The sequence below is a fragment of the Microtus ochrogaster genome, unplaced genomic scaffold, assembly GCF_000317375.1.
Source record: "Microtus ochrogaster isolate Prairie Vole_2 unplaced genomic scaffold, MicOch1.0 UNK6, whole genome shotgun sequence".
NCBI lineage: Eukaryota > Metazoa > Chordata > Mammalia > Rodentia > Cricetidae > Microtus > Microtus ochrogaster.
The window spans coordinates 13,108,908-13,127,964 of NW_004949104.1; the positions used below are offsets into that span (position 1 = coordinate 13,108,908).

Consider the following 19,057-nt stretch of genomic DNA (forward strand, 5'->3'; position numbering starts at 1 on the left):
CCCAGGCCCCGTGTGCACAGTCACCTCCCAGGCCCCGTGTGTGCACAGTCACCCCCCAGAACCTGCAGAGCTCCAAGTTAATAATGCCTCAGGGTCTGCTGGGGCGCTACCAGACCACCTCAGGGCCCACCACACTGGAGGCTCTGGAGGTATGGAAGGGGGGTATTTAGTTAGGCCTTCTGTCCAGACCCACCATCCTCAGTCTCCCTTCGGCTGCCTGCCTGGCATAGCTTGGGAGGTCTGAGAGATAAATGTGTCACACAGATATATATATCCCTTCCCCCCATTCTCTTTCCTTCTCAGCTCCTGCAATAATTGCAGCCATCTGTTGGCCATCAGGGGCCCTGGACAGGACCACCTTCAGTCCGCAGCCTCTGTCTTTGGAGAAGAGAGGGTGGTAAAAGTGGACCCCGTCCACCTCAGGCCGTGGGACTGACGTCTCAGGGCACAAATTCAGGCAGACTGTAGCATTATCCGGCTGATAATTCTAGGCAGGGTCTTGTGGGACACACAGAGGTATCTGAGAAATAACCAAACTCCACAAAGGGGCAGCCTCGCTGTTTCACCAGAAGACCCTACCAGGACAGAGGACACTAAGGCCTGCATGCCCACCAGTCTGGACATCTGTCACCTGAGGGAGGAAGAGCAGAGGTGGGCCTAGGAAAGCACCTCCTGCTCCCATTCAGCCTGTTGCTCAAGAGCAGCCAGAGGGCATGCAGTAACCATGGTAACAGCACCAGATCCAGGCTCCCCTGGTTGTGCAGTCTGGAGGCCACCAGGGCAGGCCAAAGCCCCTGGGCCCCCACCCAGCCCAGGGTCCCGAAGCAGCCCTGATTCACGGACAGCTAAATATAGTCTGCTTAGCAGAAGCTGTCAAGAGTAAGGGAGATGAGATCATCGCTTCTAAATCCGGCAGGAAGTGAGAGGCGGAGTTGGCCCCAAACGCCTTCTCACTCAGCTACTGCACACTCTCATGCAAACACACTTAACACGCGCACACACACATATGCACACACATACACACCTGTTATCTCCAAACCACACACAGGTTCACTCATAAAACAGACATCATGCATGTACACCCATGAACCTTACACAAACCATCTCTGTACTTACGCTCTCTCCCAAGTTCAGGTATCATCACACATATGTGTATACATACGTACACCCTTTCAGTTATGCTTAAACACACATGCTCGTGCAGCTAGCTGTGCCTGGCGTGACAGGACCCGAAGCTTGAGGCCTCAGAAGGGAGGAAGGGGCGTGGGCACTGACTGCTCTCTGTGGTCTCCCCTCCACTGGCCCCACCCCAGCTTTCTGCGTGATGACCTCAGCACTTCAGACACAGACTTGTGGGTAAAAACCTGCGTATAGCCAAGTCAGAGGTGGGTAAGCTGGATATGTCTGGAAATGAGGTAACGCCCTGCAGAGGTGAACTCAAGGAGTGGCCTGATGTGGGGACAGAACTCTTCCTGAATCCGAGGAGGCCAAGGGCCCCACGCTGGAAGTGACAGAGGGCGAGGGTCCTTGGCTCTGGCACTTACAGATCGAAGACCAGGTAGTGGAAGCCTTCTTCAGAGATGCTGTCATGGAGACGGACTGCAGGGACAGAGAAGTCATGAGGAGCTGGAAGTAGACCAGGATAGACCCCCGTGCCCACCTCCACCCTGTCTGGGTCCACACCAGCAGCAGTGGTGCAAGTTCTGGGTGGAGGGAGCTCCTGTCTGGGACTGATGGGGTCTCCCCCAAGACGGCTGACTGGGACTTGGGGAGCTACGAGCTGGCCTTAGGTGCTGCAGGCCGAACCTGAAGGAACGCCACAGAGCTGTGGGGAGCACCTTGCCCTTTCCCCTGGCTCCTCTCTGCTCTCCTGTTTTCAACCCTCCCAGAGGAAAACACAGGAAAGGCTTGCTGCTGAGCCCCCAACAGAAACCGCAGCATCTTAGGAAAGGGTTCCACAGGAAACAAACCCATTATTCATTCTGGACCCTAAGACTGGCTCAGCAGGACAGGGACTAGGCTTGGCAGAAGGCTTCTTCTGAGTGGGATAGCGTTCAAGGCTCAGAACTAGACTTCTGATTCCCTTTGGCCAGCGGGATCTAACTGTCTCCTTCCCTCTGGTCCTGTTTCTACACCCCTTTAAACTTGTGCTCAGGGTCTTTCCTAGCCCCTGCTGGACAGGGGTTGGCGGGCTGTGAGGAATGAGGACTCAGGAGCACTGAGGAAGGAGTGAGGGAGCTGCTCTCTGCACCAAGCAGGAAGGATTGTCTAGGAAAGAGTCCCTTTGGGCTCTGCTCGCCCATGTCAGATTCGCCCCTTTGCTAGACCAGCACTGGATGCCAGCCTACCTACCACCCCTCCAGGCTGCAGACAAGGGGGCAGCGGCAGAGTCTGGCTAATCACCTGAGGGTACACAGCCCACGGAGGGTGAAGTGGGGCTGTGGAATCAAGGTCTGGTTCCAGTGAGCACATAGTGCCAGCCCTGGTCTGTGTGCTCTTGGGATCTCTAAGTTCCTGCTGTCTCCTGCCACCCAAGACTGGGCCACGAGGCTGAAGGGTGAAGAGCGGCCACCTTCTCCCTGGTCCCACAGGGCTCCAGGACCTCAGGCAAAAACAGCCCACACAATTCCTGCTCCTGGCACCCTCCCCCACTGTCCTAGTTTCTAGCTGGCTGCCAGCACCTTCTTCTGGGTGCTGGTTATCCCAGGCACCATCCTGGTAGTGTCCTTATACCTAGAGCTCTGATACTGCCCTGCTCCCCAGCCTGGGCCCAGTGCTTTAGCACCACTGGACCGGTCACTTTGTGTCTATCTTTGAGAACACACCAGGCCCTCCACAGAGTCAGGAAACAGAGGGACTCTCTGTGTGGCCTGTGTGAATTGACCCCTCCCCCGTCACCCGAGCCTCAGTCTGCAGCTCTGTAAAGTGGGAGGAAGCCACACTTGCCTGTAGGTTGCTGCGAATTAGGTGCTTATGTGAAACAGTGGGCGTTCCCTGGGTCTGTCATTATTGCTGCTGTCATATGGGTATGACAGTCTGGGGCCACTTAGGGACCTGGACTGCTTTCTGAAGCCCATGGCAGTGGCCTGGCAGCAGCCACAACAGACATAGATAGGTCTTTCCATTTCTTCCTCCATTCCTGGCTCTAAGATAGGTAGCAAAGGTTCCCCCACCCCACGCTACCCAACCCATCCACTGGGACCCACATCCTTGTCAGCTCTCTGGGCCATCAGAGCCCCTCAGTGAGGATGGATACATTCTACTTGGCTCCCTACACCCTGTTTCTAACTTGACCTCCATTCTGTCCAGGCTGACCTGTGTCTCCCTAAGTCAAGATGAGTTCCTGGTACCTGATGGCAGCCTCCTAGGACCTGCCAACAAAATTCCTGAGATTGAGCCAAAAAAAAGCACATTTATCTGGCTCCTTCCTAGTGAGGGCCATCAGGGAGGCCTGTCTGAGATACCCCAGCTGCCTCACTCCGGGACACACTACTCTGAGCAGAGCAGGCTCTGGCAGTCACAGGAGGGCTTCCTCCCCTGTATCCCTGAGGATGCTGCCCTAGAGAAGGTCCAGCGGGGTCCCTGGAGTGTGTAGAGGTTTGAATAGGAATAGCCCCCACAGATCCACAGGGAGCGGCACTATTGGGAGGTGTGGCCTCATTGGAGTAGGTGTGGCCTGGCTGGAGGAAGTGTTTCACTAGAGGGCGGGCTTTGAGGTCTCAGACGCTCAAGCCTGTTCTCTGCCTGCTGCCTAAGGATCCCGATGTAGAACTCAGGTCCTTCTCCAGCACCATGTCTGCCCGCGTGCCCGCCGTACTTCCTGCCACGACAGTAACAGACTGTAAGCCTGCCCCAATTAAATGTTTTCCTTTGTAAGAGTTGCATGGTCATGGTGTCTCTTCAGAGCAATAAAACCCCAAGACAGGGTTGCTTCATTGCCCCCTGTCCCCCAGGAAAGGCCTGTTGGTGGGGCTGCCTGTCCTCAGCCACCCGCTTGGAGCCCAAAGAGGCTTGGCCGAGTGGGTCCCATCTCCTTTCTAGGACACAGGTTCCTTCAGCAGAAGAAGCTACAGGGCCCTGTGTGTGGAATTAAAGGAGTAGGGGTGTGGACACCATTTTTAAGAACAGGTGTTTATTTTAATAGCTTTGTATAAACTCTAATCAGCACATCAGATCTGTGACTTCACAGGAAAGGCTAAGAAGTGAACTGTGACAAAAATCTCTTCAAGAACAGAAAGTAAATGGTACTCTGCTGGCTGGAACACAGAGCTGGGGATGGGGTGAGCCCACCACGGCTTCTTGCCAGGCCAGCCAGGAGGGTCTCACCCGGAGCTAACACACCCACCTCAGTCTCCCAGGGGAGGGGAATACAGAAGTACGGTGGTTCCTTTGCCTGTTCCACTGCGGGCTTCCTGCTGCTGGGACTCCTTTCCCTTCTGCTGAGCAGAGCTCGAGGGCCCAGACCCTTAAGTTCAGCTGGAGTTGTAGCTTGTGAGGGCAAAGAAGTTCTGGGCGCCCAAACACTGGAGGACTTGGGGGTCCTTCTGGTCATGCTCCCCTGACCAGCAGAGGCACTGCAGGTCAGCATGTGACATTAGTAGTGAGCTAGCTATCAGAAGTCCTGGCTGCAGCTCCTGTAACCTGTGTGGCTTCTCCCTGGGCTCCATCCTTTGTGTGCCCCTTTGCTTAACTCCTCAATCCTAAAACTAGACAGAAAGGTCTTCCTGACTTCTAAGGCAGGCCTGGAAGAGAGTGAGCAGGTGCACAGAGGGCAAGCCCTCATCCAGGAAAAGGGGCCCTGGACTCCTGACAGGAGCTGTGGAGGCGCCACCTGGTCTCCGTCACTGTTCACGGGGGAGGATTTGGGACCTGCTCCTTCCCGAGCAGAACCATCTTCCACACCTGGGAGCTAAGGACAACACCCACAGTGGCACTGGCTCCCCCCGGCAGGTCAGGCACATGGTGTCAATGGTGGGCTTAGCTGTCAGAAGCCCTGGCTGCAGCTCTCGTGAGTGACCCGAGGCAACCTGGGACTGCCTGCCTCTCCTGGCACAAGACAAGCATTTATAAACACTGAATAATGCCGAATAAAGAATCCTGAAGCCTCCCGAGGGATGGCACTGAGCTCAGGGACACATCCAGGTGAGGCACAGACCATCTGTGCTCAAGGGTAAGTGTCACAGAGATACCAATCTGTCACAACCTAGTCTGCAAGTCCCTTCACCTGGGGACCCTGTCTTGGTGGCACAGCGTCCAAGACCACATGGGTTCTTCTGTTCATTCCGTTTCTTCCAGAGGAACCCCCTCCCCATACCAGAACCCCCCTACTAAGGCCTGTGGATGTTTCTCCGTTGGTTCTGTTTTGTGGCTCTTCTCTGAGCTTCTGAAGGCCCCTCTGCTGACACCAGGACACCTGGAGTTCAGAGACTGGGGTGACAGACTGAATGAGCTGGGTTGCTTCCCAGAAGGGGACCCAAGCAAAGCTTCTTGCTGTTGCAAGTGACTCACTCAGACCTCCCCAGTCTCCATCTTTACTGCAAGGTCAGGCCATATGCAGGGCTGCTGCCCCTTCTCAGTCTTCCCTGTGACTCTGAAGGAGACTGGACCATTCTAGAGCAAGCACATGGCCAAGCCCTGTCTAAAGGCTAGGGAGCTGGCAGATGGGGGTCGATGGATTTACTTTACGGCTGGTACTGGGGTGAGGCCCTGAGCCCCACTCACAGTGAGACAGCTCAGCAGATAGGACCAGGCCCATAACCTCGGGTACTCATCATGGTGGCTACAAAATGCACCCCAAGCTCTATAGAGCATTTCCTCTATGGGAACTGCTGCCCTGCCTGTGGGCTTCAAACAGAGTACGCAGGAGCGATGCCACGCACAGAGGTCAGGAGAAGGCACACGGTTCCTCAAAGGGTGAAACGGGGTTCACATGACACCAACACTGCTCTCAGGTGTATACTCGGGACTGAATGCAGGGACTCACATACCTGTCTACCCCATTAGAACAGCCATTCACGGTGGTCAAGAGGTAGAAGCTGCCCCAATGTCCATCAAGAGATGGACAGATAACAAAATGTGGGAACTGCCACGCAACGAATATGATTCAGACTTCAAAAGGAAGAAAGGCCAGCTGGGCAGTGGTGGCGCACACCTTTAATCCCAGTACTCAGGAGCCAGAGGTAGACATATTTCTGAGTTCAAGGTCAGCCCTGTCTACAGAGTGAGTTTCAGGACAGCAGGGGGCTACACAGATGGAGGAGGAGGAGGAGGAGGAGGAGGAGGAGGAGAAATTCTGACAAAGACGACCCTAAAAACCATCCCTCAGTGAAATACGCCAGTCACGAAAGGACAGACCACGGATGGCTCCATCTTTAGGAGGTTTTGCCTCATCAGCCACAGACACAGAAGCAAAACGTCAGGTCCAGGAGGAAGGGACTGGAGAGTTGTTTAACAAGGGCGAAGCTGATGGGCAAGAGGAAAAAGGTCTGGGGTATGGGCGGGAAGGGTGGGCCCCTGCACTGCAGGTGTAGTTAAAGCCACAGGCCTGCATCTATGAGGAATACTGTCACGTATTGCTGTGTCGTAACTTTTAAAGTGCGCATCTCTCTGTGTCTCTGCTGTCTCACACCTGTCTCCTTTTCTCTGTTTTGTCTCTGTAGATTGTGTCTGAAAGCGTCCTCCAAAGACCCACATGTTGAAGGCTTGATTCCAGCACAGGCTGCTACTGAAAGATGGCTCCCTTAAAGGGTGGGCCAGGTGAGAGGAAGTTAGATCAGGGGGGGGATGTGTTCCTGAAGGTGACCTTGAGACCCCCATCTCCTCTACCCATTGTTCCCCTGCTGCCCTGTGTGAGGTGAACACTTATCTTCTGACATATTCTTCTTCCACAGGCCCAAAGCAACCAGGCCCAGCAAGCATGGGCTGTGATTGTGTGTGTGTGTGTTCATGTACACACATGTGGGGGACACAGGTATGTGTGTGGTTACATATGGAGGCCAGAGGTTGACACTTGGTGTCTTCCTCAATTACTCTCAGCCTTAATATGAGGCAGGGTCTCTCACTTGAACCCGGAACTCATGGGTTCATCCAGTCGGCTTGCTCTGGGCATCCCTTGTCCTGTGCACTGGAATTGCAAGCTGGCCACTCCGCCTGCTTGGCATCACACAGGACCTGGGGATCTGAACCTAGGCTTCTCTGATAGGTAAGTACTCGACCCACTGAGCTGCCTGTCAGTTCCTGGACTGCCATCCCTGTAATGGTGACCTAAAGCATGCTCCTCTTTGTAAGCTAGTTAGCTCAGGTATGTTGTCACAGCAATGGAGGCTGACGAACACTCTCTCCCTCTGTCATCCCTGGCTTTGGAGGAGCTGGCTGCCATGTCGCAATGATGCTAGCATGGCTCTTGGGAGACAGACACTTATGGAGAGAAACTGAGATCATAAAAGGAGCTATCTTGAAAATTAATTCTGAGGTTCCAGTCAAGCCCTTGGTAGACACAGCCCTGGCTATATTCACCATACATATGTGCCCTGGGCATTACCTATTCTGGGCCTGTTCACCATACATACGTGTCTTGGGCATTACCTATGCTAATCTTTTTCTTTTTAAAAAAGTATTTTATTTTCTGCGTGTTTTGCCTGCATGTAGCTATGTATACCAAGTGTGTACCTGGTATTCACAAAGGCCAGAAAAGGGCATTGGATTCCCCGGAACTGGAATTATAGGTGGTTGTGCACTGCCACAGGGATGCTGGGAGTCCGACTCGGGCCCTCTGCAGGGCAACACAAGCTCTTAAGAGCCATCCCTCCAGCCCTGCTGTGGAATTCTTAGTAACTCTTGGACCAAGGACACACAAGGGCACTTTGGAGGGGTCCCACAAGCTCCGTGGAGGCATGCACCCTACCAGCTGCTCTTGAGAGCAGATGCTGGGACAACTCAGCCTGTCTGCTGCGGGACAGATGGATGCTATGCTTGTGAAGCCACTCTATAAAAGAAGCCCTTCTGCCAATAAGAAGTCTGCTTGAAGCGTGTGGGTGGGCCTTAGGTCAGGCCTGGGGACAGAAGGGGCTTCCCAAGGGGGAGCTTTGTTCTGTACTGTTTCTCAGCTCATCCCACCAGGTCCCTGGGAGAGTGGCAGGGGCCATTTCCATTATCTGAGGGGAGACAGAGGTCCCTCCCCTCCTCAGCCTGCCACACACTGCTTCCAGACTTACCCCCAGCCCAGGGTTACCGCCCCACCTGTCCCCAGCACCTGCTCATGGTCTCAGGGTGGCCTGTGAACAGCTTTCTGTTTAGAAGTGGGGATGGGAGTAGGAGAAGGCTGAGGGTAGGCTAGGATTCCCCCTCACCGCCTCAGAGAGCCCCCAGCTCTTCAGAGAGGACTCCACAGGAGCCCCACAGCCTTGGGTCTGTGTTCTGGAATGTTCCGGTTTGTGGTCCTAACCTGACTGGAATAAAGCTGCTGCAAAAGGACTTCTGGAAGCCTCTTCTCCCTAGTCCACACGGGAAGCTGGAGCCAAGCTACTGCTTGGAACTCACCCAGAAGCACACCAGGCTTCTGGCCAGGTCAGGGAGATGTCTTACTGAAGAACCAAATAAAACAGCCACCTAAAACACACCTGGGCTCCCACTCACCGAAATAAGGAGTCATGCAAACACAGAAAGATTTATAGCTCCTGGTTGCTGCACAGTTAGGTAAGTGTGGGCTTGGAGGTACTGGTGGAGCTGGGCCATCACCCATGATCTTCAAGAAGAGATGCTGTACCCGGTAGTGAGGTAACGGGCTCTTGACACTGAGCCGCAGACACCCAGCAGCCCAGCGGTCCCATGGGCACTGCCGAGATACGGGTTCCCAGGCCTCCCCAGACCCCAGAGTCAGCTCTCCAGGGCAGGCCCAGGCACCTGGAGGTCAAGAGGGTGAGGTTCGTGGTGGTGCACACCTCTAATTCCAGCACCTGGGAGGCAGAGGCAGGTAGACTTCCAGGAGTTCAAGGACAGTCTGGTCTACAGAGTGACTTTGGGACCAGCCTAGGCTACATAATGAGACATTGTCTCAAAAAAACAAACAAAAGAGGGTAAGGTTCTGAAACTAAGAGGCTAAGATGGATCAACTGGTGGCTGAGACCCAGAGGGGCTCAGAAATGGAGGCTGTAGCTCTCCTCAACCAGCTCTTCCCGGGACAGCTCTCGGTGTGGGCAGGTGGCCAGGTGCAGACTTCCAGCACCTGGGAGCCGGACAGCAGCAGGAACTCCCACACTCCCCCAGCAGGTTAACCTTCCCTCTCTGTCAGCCCCTGGGCTGGAAAGAGACGTAGAAGCCAGGTTCCCAATCCGGCCACTCCTCAAAGTCCCTGAGGATCCCTTTAAAATGTGTTCTTGGGCTGTGTCCCAGTAAAACTGAATCTTTGCAGGGAAAAGCCCAGGAGTCCACGGATAACTCCCAGGGTCTCTGAGGTCAGCCAGCGCGCTCTTCATCTGTAGATGTGGGCAGCCACACCCAAGGTTTCTCCAGTTACTCCCCAGCATGGGTAAGATCCGAGCTCCCAAACCCTTCCTCAACTCCAGAGGGCCCAGAGTTGGGGAGAACAGGCACTTATGGGTGTACATGCATAGCAAGGGCCTCGCTATAGCAACGGAAGGACTGGGTGGCCTAGGGAGATCTGAGCCGCCTTTCCAGGTCAGCACAACCTTGGTCCCTGCAGCTCCTTGAACATTTGTCTGGGCTTTAGGAAGGGAACTGACAGGCAGAGCAGCTGTGCTTTCTGGAGACCAAGATTTGGGAGGGGAGCCAGCATCCTGACTGTCCTATCTTGACTCCCATCTGTGCAGGCAGTGGGTAAATGGGGCTGAGAGACTTGTCTACCGTCCTGGCAGGACCCCTCACCCCATGTGTGGGGCTTGCATAGGTCACTGGCCCCAGGTTCTGTGTGCTAAATATCTCCGCAGGCATTCTCAGAACCACCCACTCTGCCCCCCTCTGGGCTGCTCACCAATGTTGGAATGCTTCAGCAGGCGGCAGATCCGAGCCTCTCTCTCCAGTTTCTGGTGATCTGGCAACAGAAAAGGGCAAGGTATCACCTCGTTTCTCAGCAGCTGAGGACTCGCGGCTGCCACATCAGGATAGGTCCCCAAGTGTGTGTGTGTAGCAGCCACCAAACAAGAGGCTACCCAGGGAGTTTGATGAAGGAGTCCACCCATTGCCTGGCCTCTGGGGCACCCACCTGGCTGGCTGCAAGGGAGAGGACAGGTGTGGGTACCTAGAGCCATAAAGAACTGGTGTCTGGGACAGAGACACACATAGGAGGCAGTGAGTAACGTAACTCTGGGCCGAGAGTGGTCCCAACAATGTAAAGAACAGGAATTCTGTTAGCGGCACACTGACTGAATCTTTCATTTACTGTTCTGATTCCGCTCCTAGCTAGTTGTGGGGTCTGTCGAAAAATGTGTCTGCCAGGTGGCAGCAGGCATGTGTCCTCAGAGGCCAGAGCCCACTGCTTTTGCTTGCCCCGCCAGACATAGATCTGGCTCTGAGATAAGCAGCCATCAGACATCTGGATCCTCATTCTCAGAAGGACTGAGAGTTGGTTCACTTGCCGAATACCCATCTCCTCCCGACAGGGCCAGCAGTCCTGACTGCTTCTCTATCATGTCTTCCTTAGGGCCCCCAAAGATGGAACAATTTACTAGCCAGAGTTTTACATTCCAAACAAAGGTGCCAGGAGGCTTTTAAGAACAGATCAAGGGGCTGGAGTGATGGCTTAGTGGTTAAGGGCTCTTCCAAGGGACCAGGGTTCGATTCCCAGCACCCGCATGGCAGCTCACAGCAGTTTATAATCTAGTAACATGAGATCCCACACCCTCTTCTGGCCTCTGAGGACACCACAAATGCATGTACATAGACATATATGCAAGTAAAACACTCACACAATAAGATAATAATAAAATGAAATCTTTTTTTATAAAAAAAAGGCAGATAGAGATAGCAATAGCAAAGCCCCCAAAAGCCCCCTGACTAGAAGGGAGGCCTATACCTGGCCACAGTCTCAGCCTCAGCTTCAGAGTGGAATGCCAGGCAGGAAGGAAACCGCAGCTCTAGCTCCAGCTCATGCACACCCTATCTTGCTAACTAGTGCTGCTGCTGTGCAAAACCGCACGCGCGTGCATGTGTGTGCGTGCGTATGTATGTGAAGAAGGAAAAAAGGGCAGGCTTTTCAGCACTAGCACTAAGGACAGCGGCTGCCTCCCTGCCAAGACTGGGAGGGGGTGGACAAGGAGGGGGTGGAGCTGGTATTTTGAACCCTACCTCTTGCTGAGTGCTGAGCCCCTCCCAGAATGGCGAGCCCATAATGAATGTGCCAATCCAGACCTCAGAGGGGTGCCTTCCTCACTATGGGAACTCCCTAGGACTGACAGAAAGGAAGACCGCAGGCACCCGTTACAAAATGCTGTTTGGGAGGTGTGCAAAGGAGTCTTCGGGTCTCTGGTCCCCAGTGCTGGAGAAAGTTGTCCCTGCGGGAACTCAGGCCTGGCTGAGTCTTCTCTGTGGTTGGATGCCTGAGGTGGGATCCACGTGGTCTAGGGTATGGACTGCTGTGGAAACAGGGCAGCTATGCCTACAACAGGCAGGTCCTTGGAACATACTGGGAAGGCTTTCTTCCTCCCCAGAGCCAGGCCTCAGCCCGCTGTCACCAGAAGCCCTGGCCTCCCCATGCCTTCAAGGAGATCATCCACCCTGTACTCCAGCTCCCTGTGGAGGGCCAACAGAAGAGGAAGAGTGCGTGGGGGTGATGGGGAGCAACCCCATCTTTTTCTCTCGGAGACGGAGTTCCTGGGTCCCATCGCCTATTAGGAGCTCAAACACAAGATGGGGATTTGCACCCCAAACAAGAAAAGGGCACCTGGGGGGGCTGTAGATAAGCTGGCTCATTTCCTTTGGCAGCGGCACACACAGACATGCACACACACACATTACACACCTGCTAACCCAGGGGGCTGGTTAGGGAAACTCAGGCAAAAGACGCGCTATTTATTCCTCCTGCCAGAGGAACACCCCTCAGATAGAATGCAGCATTCATCACACTCCCATGAAAGTACTTATCAGAAAATAACAAAACAAAAAATACCCAACACAATTTTACTCAAATTTTTCACTAAAGCGGAGCCTGCAATTATCCACCCGCCTGCCTGAATTCTAATGATAGTGCCGTGTCCCGAGATGCCACCCTCGGGAATGCCGAGGCCTGGAAGCTTTTCTAGGTGATTCTGCCATGATCTCAGTATGCAGGCCTACCTGACTTGCTAGGTTGTCTACTCAGTCAGATACAGACCTCAGGTGTCTCCGAGCTCAGCTCATGTGTGGGGCCCAGGGCTGAGCGCCAGCAAGGCCCAGGCCATCAGGGGACCTGGGAGAAGAAGCGGCTCCCACAGAGCCTGCACACCCATGCTAAGTGACTCACAGCAGGGTGAGGCAGCCCCCTCCCCCACACAGGATGCACCCCTCCTCCCCCGCACCAGCAGAGCAGGTGACCCAGTTCAGCCTCAAAGCCAAGGCCTCTCCTCCATGTTCAAGGGCTGTGACAAAGCCCTGGCCTGCATCCTCTGCAGCCTCCACACACTGAAGAGTCTGTGTCCTTGCGAATGTCGCTACAGAGGCATAAGCAAAGCAGCCAAGAGCCCGGTGACAAAGCTTCCCTCCTCCCTCACCCCGTGGCCCCATGAAAACCACAGTAAGACCCCAGACAGTCTGCATCACCCACTTGCAGAAACGGGACCAATGCAAACCCTTTTTACTGCCCTTGGATAGGACAGTGTACGACTTAAGGCTCAAGCTGCCTTCCAGATCCAGGGACTATCCCGACAGCTTTTGGGAGCAGATGCGAATCCCTCAGGGTTCGGGGAGCAGACCGGAGCTATTCTGTGCTGTCACTAGACAGGTGACAGAACTAGCGTCCATCGCCCTAAAGATGACAGAGGCAGGGCCTGCCCCCAGGTGCTGGCAGCCGGGCCACAGCATGTGACGCGTCCTTCTGAAGCACCTGCCACATGACAGGCACCATCTGGGAGCATTACAGGTGACAACCTGTTTAATTCCAAAAATGCCTGAGAGGCAGCAGTAGCAAGCTGGAGGCTGGGGACAGGAGGGACAGCCCACCTTTGATCCCAGAGACACTCAGGGTGTGGCTCCAGGGACGCAGCGGGCCCAAAGGACAAGCTGAAGTGACAGTTGTAGTACTCCCTGTAAGTGACTCTCATTTCCTTGCCCTTTCTCTAGAGATAAGGTTGAGATCCTCTGCCCTCTCCGTGCACCTTCCCCTCCCCCAATTCTCCACTTGTGTGCTCCCCTCCCCAACCTGCTCCCTGGCAGAGGTGACTCACAGCAGGGGGGTTGGGGTGGCAAGCAAGAGGAGCCACTAAGCAGGGGACAGGAGAACGTGGGTGGCACCAGCCCTGCCAGCTGCAGGCTGTCATGGGAGGACACCGGGTGGGACGGAGGAGGGGCAGGGAGAGGGAAATGTGAAGCCCACTCACACAGGAGGGGCTCCCTTCCCTCACTCCCATCTATGGTCCTGGGTCTCTGCACGTCTGGGAACCGGAGCCCATCTGCAGCTGTGCGGGCCTGAATCCCACATGCTGTACAGCTTAGGATAAACGACACTCCTATGCTGGGCCTCGTTTGGATGATGAGAACAGTAACAGGGTCTGGTCCCAAAGGACTGTCCTGGATGCCCGGACTGTCTAGAGGATACACCTACACCCATGCCTAGTGCAGAGCAGGTCCAGGGGGTCACCCTATTAGTGGGCATATCTGCCTCACCCCGGGAGGCTGCCAGCGATGCCTGGAGAGCCTCTCCATTCTGTGGGGACAATCAGGACCTGTAAAGGACCCTCAGAGAAACACAGGCCAAGTGGGAAGGGCCTGGGGACATGGACATTGCCAGTGGGGGCAGCTGTGGGTCCCTGCTCACACTGCCTTTGCTCAGATACACAGGAGGCTGGGGAAGGGCTGGCCATGGCTTCCCGGGCTGCTTCTTTAGGCTAAATCAGCTGCATTGAGCATGAACCTAAAACCGTATCAGTGACAGGGGTGAGTGTCAGCCTGACTGTGGTGCCTCGGGGGACTGTAGGGACACTGGATAAAGGAAAGCTCGAGGTTCCTGAGGGCCAGGGCATGTCACCAGATTCTGGCCCTCCCCAGTGAGCAGCAATGGGACACAGACTACCAATAAGGCTTGGGTTGGCCTACTTGCAAGGCCCACTGGGGGGCTCAGTATCTCTCCACTCAAAGAGTAGCAAAGATGCCAAATCCATCATTGCTGGTCCTGTTCAAAAGCAGTCAAGGTCACAGCAGAGAAGGGCTCTCCCTCCAGCCTGACGCTCACTCGGCTCATGCCTAGCCAGTGTTCCAGACTGCACAAGGATCAAGGGCCTGCTCCCACTGTCTTCAGCCTACGGGAAGTCCTGTCCCAAGGTAACTGGCACAGCCATAGGGTCCCACTTTCCTTCTCGTCTCTCTCAGCCACGTACATCCTGGACGGCCTGGGGACCAGTCTTCTCAAGTCCCAGAGGGCTCAGAACAGCCACATCATATGACACCTGGGTATACTGGCCCAGCCTGGTCTGGTAACAACACACTTAATCCCAAATCACATCCACCTGGGAGTTCTGCATCGGGATTTCACACTCCCAAGGGACAGCATGCTCAGGAAACCAGTTGCCAGTTCTTTGTAGCAGTGAGCCACTGGCCTGGAGACCGTGGGACAACCTGGACCAGAGACTAAAGATTTCCAGTCAGGCCCACGTACGAGGCTGAAGAATGGCAGGTCAGAGAAGCGGGAAGAGAGGGCTCTCACTGAGGCTTTCTGTACATGCTCTGTTTTGAAGAAAGCATCAAGGCGATTAGGCCGACAGCATCGGTCAGCAGCCATGAGGAGAGATGTCTGTGCCATAAGGCTGCCTGTCAAGAAAGGAGGTGGGGCTCTCGAGGGACCTGAGCACCTGCATGCAGCACAGACCTCCACAGGAACTGCCACCCACACAACTGTCATGGGCCTCTGGACTGTTTTCCAATTAGTTAGGGACGGCTGGCATCTGGGGCTGCAGGGCAGGGCCACTGTCTTCCCTCCAATGGGTCATTTGTCATTCCAGCTGATGCTCCCCTCCCAGGACCCGTTTCAGAAATGAGAGCCTGCCCTCCGCATGTGGGTGCATCTCAGCCTGGAAGCACAGGTGTGGCTTGGCATTCCGGCTCTCTCCCTGCTGAGCTGGCATCCGAAGCAAGGCTGTGGAGTGAGGCCTAAAACTGAGGTCAGTGCTGTGTAACAGTAAGAGAAACTGGGGAGTCCCCCCCCACTCAACCATATATCCCCCGACTCAGTCATTGAGGCTAGGATAGCAACTACTCCCCAACCCAGGACAGGGCATGGCTCCGACTCATTCTTGAAAGCCACAGAATTATACAAACATCCTCGCGTGGACACCTGGGTTACCTCTCCTGGATATCACACAGCCTGCTTCCCCGAGTGCTGCAGATTCACTGTGTTCTAAGAGCAGCGGGGTCCTGCGAGCATGCTCTTCCCTCGTCTCTGAGTGTACGTGACTGCGGCTTCCAATTCATCTCATCTGACCGGTATCAGCTTTTGTGCTGGTCATTCCCACTGCTGCGGGACAGGACTCCTACATCACTGACTAGGAGCAGGAGGGGATCTAGGTGAGGAGCCTGGACCCCGAGGCCTCAGTTCTATCAGCTGACAAGCTGAGCTGCTCTCCTCCTTACAGCAGGTGTGGTCTGAACAGCTGCCTCCTCTCCCAGTCTGGGGGCCACCCGGGGTGATGTCTCCCCACATGCAGGTCTCAGACCAGCCTACCTTGCCAGGTACCACCAAAATGTCATCCAGACACAGTAGGAGAGCTGTGGTTTATGCTGGAGACTAAGCACTATACACGCATGTGTGGGACAAAGAACAAAAGTTTTCGGGGTCAGTGGCCTCTAGAGTATAAAACGTGCCCACTATGACCCTACACTTAAGTCACGCACAGGCCACCTCAAGACTATAGGCTCCTGGTCATGGTGGCCTTGTGCCTGACCTCTGCCTCTGCCTCCCAGCTACCCCTACCTCCTTCTCATCCTGCCCAGAGTCTACAGCTACTGCCCAGGTCTTCACGCGCATTCCAGACTGGCTACCTCGGACCCAGTCTAGCCTGGAGCCTGTTCTCTGAAGCTAGGAAGCACTTCCTCCCACTAGAGGGACACAGGGGAAACCAGCAAACGAAGTCAAGGGACGCCAGACCAGCTGACTTACACAATCCACACTCTTCACTGCTGTTCTGGTCTCCAGGCCCTGACACTCTAAACCACCCAGAGAGGTCCTGTCACGTCTGTGTAGCCAGAGAGACCTGAAACATTGCCAGCCGGCCTCTCCTGGTGCCCACAAGCTGAGGTTCAAGCACCCAGCCCCAGGCCTGCAAGAAGGTGAGCACCCTGCGTGAAAACTAAGGGGCAAATGACCCTAGGAAAGAGGGACTCATGGGTGGACCTTCCCTGATATACAGGGCCCTGGATAAGGACTAACACATCTCCCTCACCTACCACAGGGGGCACTGTGCACAACATGGTGCATTTTCTCCCCAGGGTCAAGGGGCTCCAACCCTTGGCAGCCACTTCTGACCACGCTGACCCCAGGCTTTGGGCGTGTCCACACCAGCAGCCACATGTCAGCCCCAGAGTGCCTTACCTCTCTCCACCTCACAGGTGAGGCCGTCAAGGGCCAGGGTTCCTCAGCCATGGCCTGTCTCTCCACTTCTGACTTCTCTGGGTCTAGATTTCAGAAGCTTAAACTAAACCAAGTGAGTCTCTGAACTGCCTTCCACCACCTTGTCTGCTCTACCGGATAAAACAGGATGCCCAGGTAAGTTTGAATTTCAGACATATTTATTTATTTATTTTTTTAAAATATTTATTTATTTATTTATTTATTATGTATACAATATTCTGTCTGTGTGTATGTCTGTAGGCCAGAAGAGGGCACCAGACCTCATTACAGATGGTTGTGAGCCACCATGTGGTTGCTGGGAATTGAACTCAGGACCTTTGGAAGAGCAGGCAATGCTCTTAACCACTGAGCCATCTCTCCAGCCCCCTTCAGACATATTTAATTTAAGAATTCAGTATGGAACAAAGTTAGAATCTTCTTTCACTGTTTATCAGACATTATATCTGACAACTCCAGTCTGGATCCCTCATTCAGGGTGGTGGGGAGCCCTCCCTTCCAGGGCTCTTCACTTGTCTCCTACAGCCCTTAAGCTCAAATCAAGTCAACAGAACAGTTATAGGCTGACCCTGGCACTGAAGAAGACATTCCACATGCCAAGCCCCCAGCATGCTTCCCTGAGCTCCCACTGACAGAGCTGGGAGGATTGTGGTTTTGGCCATGGATGGATAGGAAGGAGGGGAGGGTCTCCGGGAGGAGAGGACACTGCCTATAGAACAAGCTCAAGCTGTTGGGCACTCCAGCGCCTCGTCTCTATTAACCCAGTTCTGTGGATTCTGGGTGCCTATACCTTGGATAGGGAGTGTTTGGAATTTGAGTAGTGAGGTCAAGGAAGGCATGTCGCCAGCTACAGCAAGAACCTCACATGTGGACTCTGGAGTCAAACACACCCCAGGCAGGTTTCTGAGAAGATGTGGACCTTCTCTCCTGCCTTTCCTCTTCTGGGGTATAGCCCCAGCACCCCGGGTCCCCGACACATCAGGACAACTTCTCCACCTTAGCTTTGGGCAGGGTTTGTCTCCTAAACAGAAGGTGCCACGGGAGCCTTTGGGAGACCAGGGGCCAGGCATGCACCTGGAGCTAGCTGGGCATGGACTTGGGGACAAAAGTGCTTGCTGGGCCTGGATCCTCATCTGTTAGATCAGTCCACTAGTGACGGCGGGCCCGCCAAGGATGTGAGCTCCCGCCTGGGACATCTGACCCCTGAGCTGCCTTACCTGTGATCCCACTGTGTGCCCCAGCTGGCTTCTTCTACCCACCAGCTGCGGGATTCTACGTTCTCAGTGTCTGTAAGATGTCACCTCCTCTGTACCTGGTGAGTGCGTGTTGTCGTGGGGTATGGGAAGAGTATCTCAGCAGCAATGGGGACCATGATGAGGACACATTCGAGTTCTCCCATTCACACGGTCCACCCAGGTACAGCCACTAGCCAGGGGCGACCTTTGCACAGGTTTCTGTAGCTGCACCTCCACACGGGGTGTCCACAGAGACAGCAAAACCACCCCCAAAGGAGCAGCTGTTTAGTGTGGCAGTGTGGGAAGAGAATAACCACACAAAATGTTTCTGAGACTCATATGCCTAATCATCTCCCTACCGCAACTCCTTTCCTTTAGCTGCTTTTCTTAAGAGTAGCCATGTGTGTGTGTTTGTGTTTGTGTGTGTGTGTTTGTGTGTAACTGTGAGTTCTGTCATTTACTGGGAGGCCTTGTCTACTCTGCATTCAGTACCAACTTTCTCCTCCCAACAGCTTGAAGGACCAGAGCCACCTCCCTCTGAGTGCACTGGATATGGGGACCACAGTGCTCCCCAGATTCCTGGGGTTATCTGAGGAAAAGTGAGGTCCCATCTCTTCACTGAACTTGCATAACAAATGTAAATGAAAGTGGCAGGCAGGTGTCTAGAAATCCCCCAGTGTTTTGGGGGGCCTTTCTCCCTACCTTAAGAAGTCTGAACCCAGTATATAGGAAGGAGGATGCTGGGACACTTGGGCAGAGACCCCAGGGAGAGCTGGACACGTGAAGAGTATGGTTCTGTAATATTCTCAGCTCGGAGCTGGGAGGCTGCAAGGTGAGCCAGTGGCCCCAGCGCCGGCAGGGCTCAACCAGCTACAGTCAGTGGAGAAGAGTGTTGAGTGCACAGAGGACGACAGTGTCCATGTGAAGCCCTGAGAGTCACGGCTACACTCTTGCTTCCAGCACGTTCGTCTGAGTAGGCAGCTCTATCTCCATTTTCACCTGGGAAAACTGAAGTGCGGGGAGGCTAAAGCACAGAGCTGATGCCAGGCACCCCCTC

At 54.5% G+C, this 19,057-nt stretch overlaps 1 protein-coding gene across 15 annotated transcripts in view; it reads right to left on the minus strand.

Annotated features, from left to right (window-relative positions):
• Positions 1 to 19,057, minus strand: part of Camk2b (calcium/calmodulin dependent protein kinase II beta) — a 90,373-nt gene that overhangs the window by 29,936 nt on the left and 41,380 nt on the right. For all 15 annotated transcript variants that reach the window (XM_026788732.1, XM_026788730.1, XM_026788727.1 and 12 more), the window contains exons 3-4: positions 9,989 to 10,048; positions 1,545 to 1,599 (exon numbers count right to left, since the gene is read on the minus strand). In XM_026788732.1, coding sequence (XP_026644533.1) covers positions 1,545 to 1,599; positions 9,989 to 10,048 — 115 coding nt within the window. The remainder of the gene's footprint in view (positions 1 to 1,544; positions 1,600 to 9,988; positions 10,049 to 19,057) is intronic.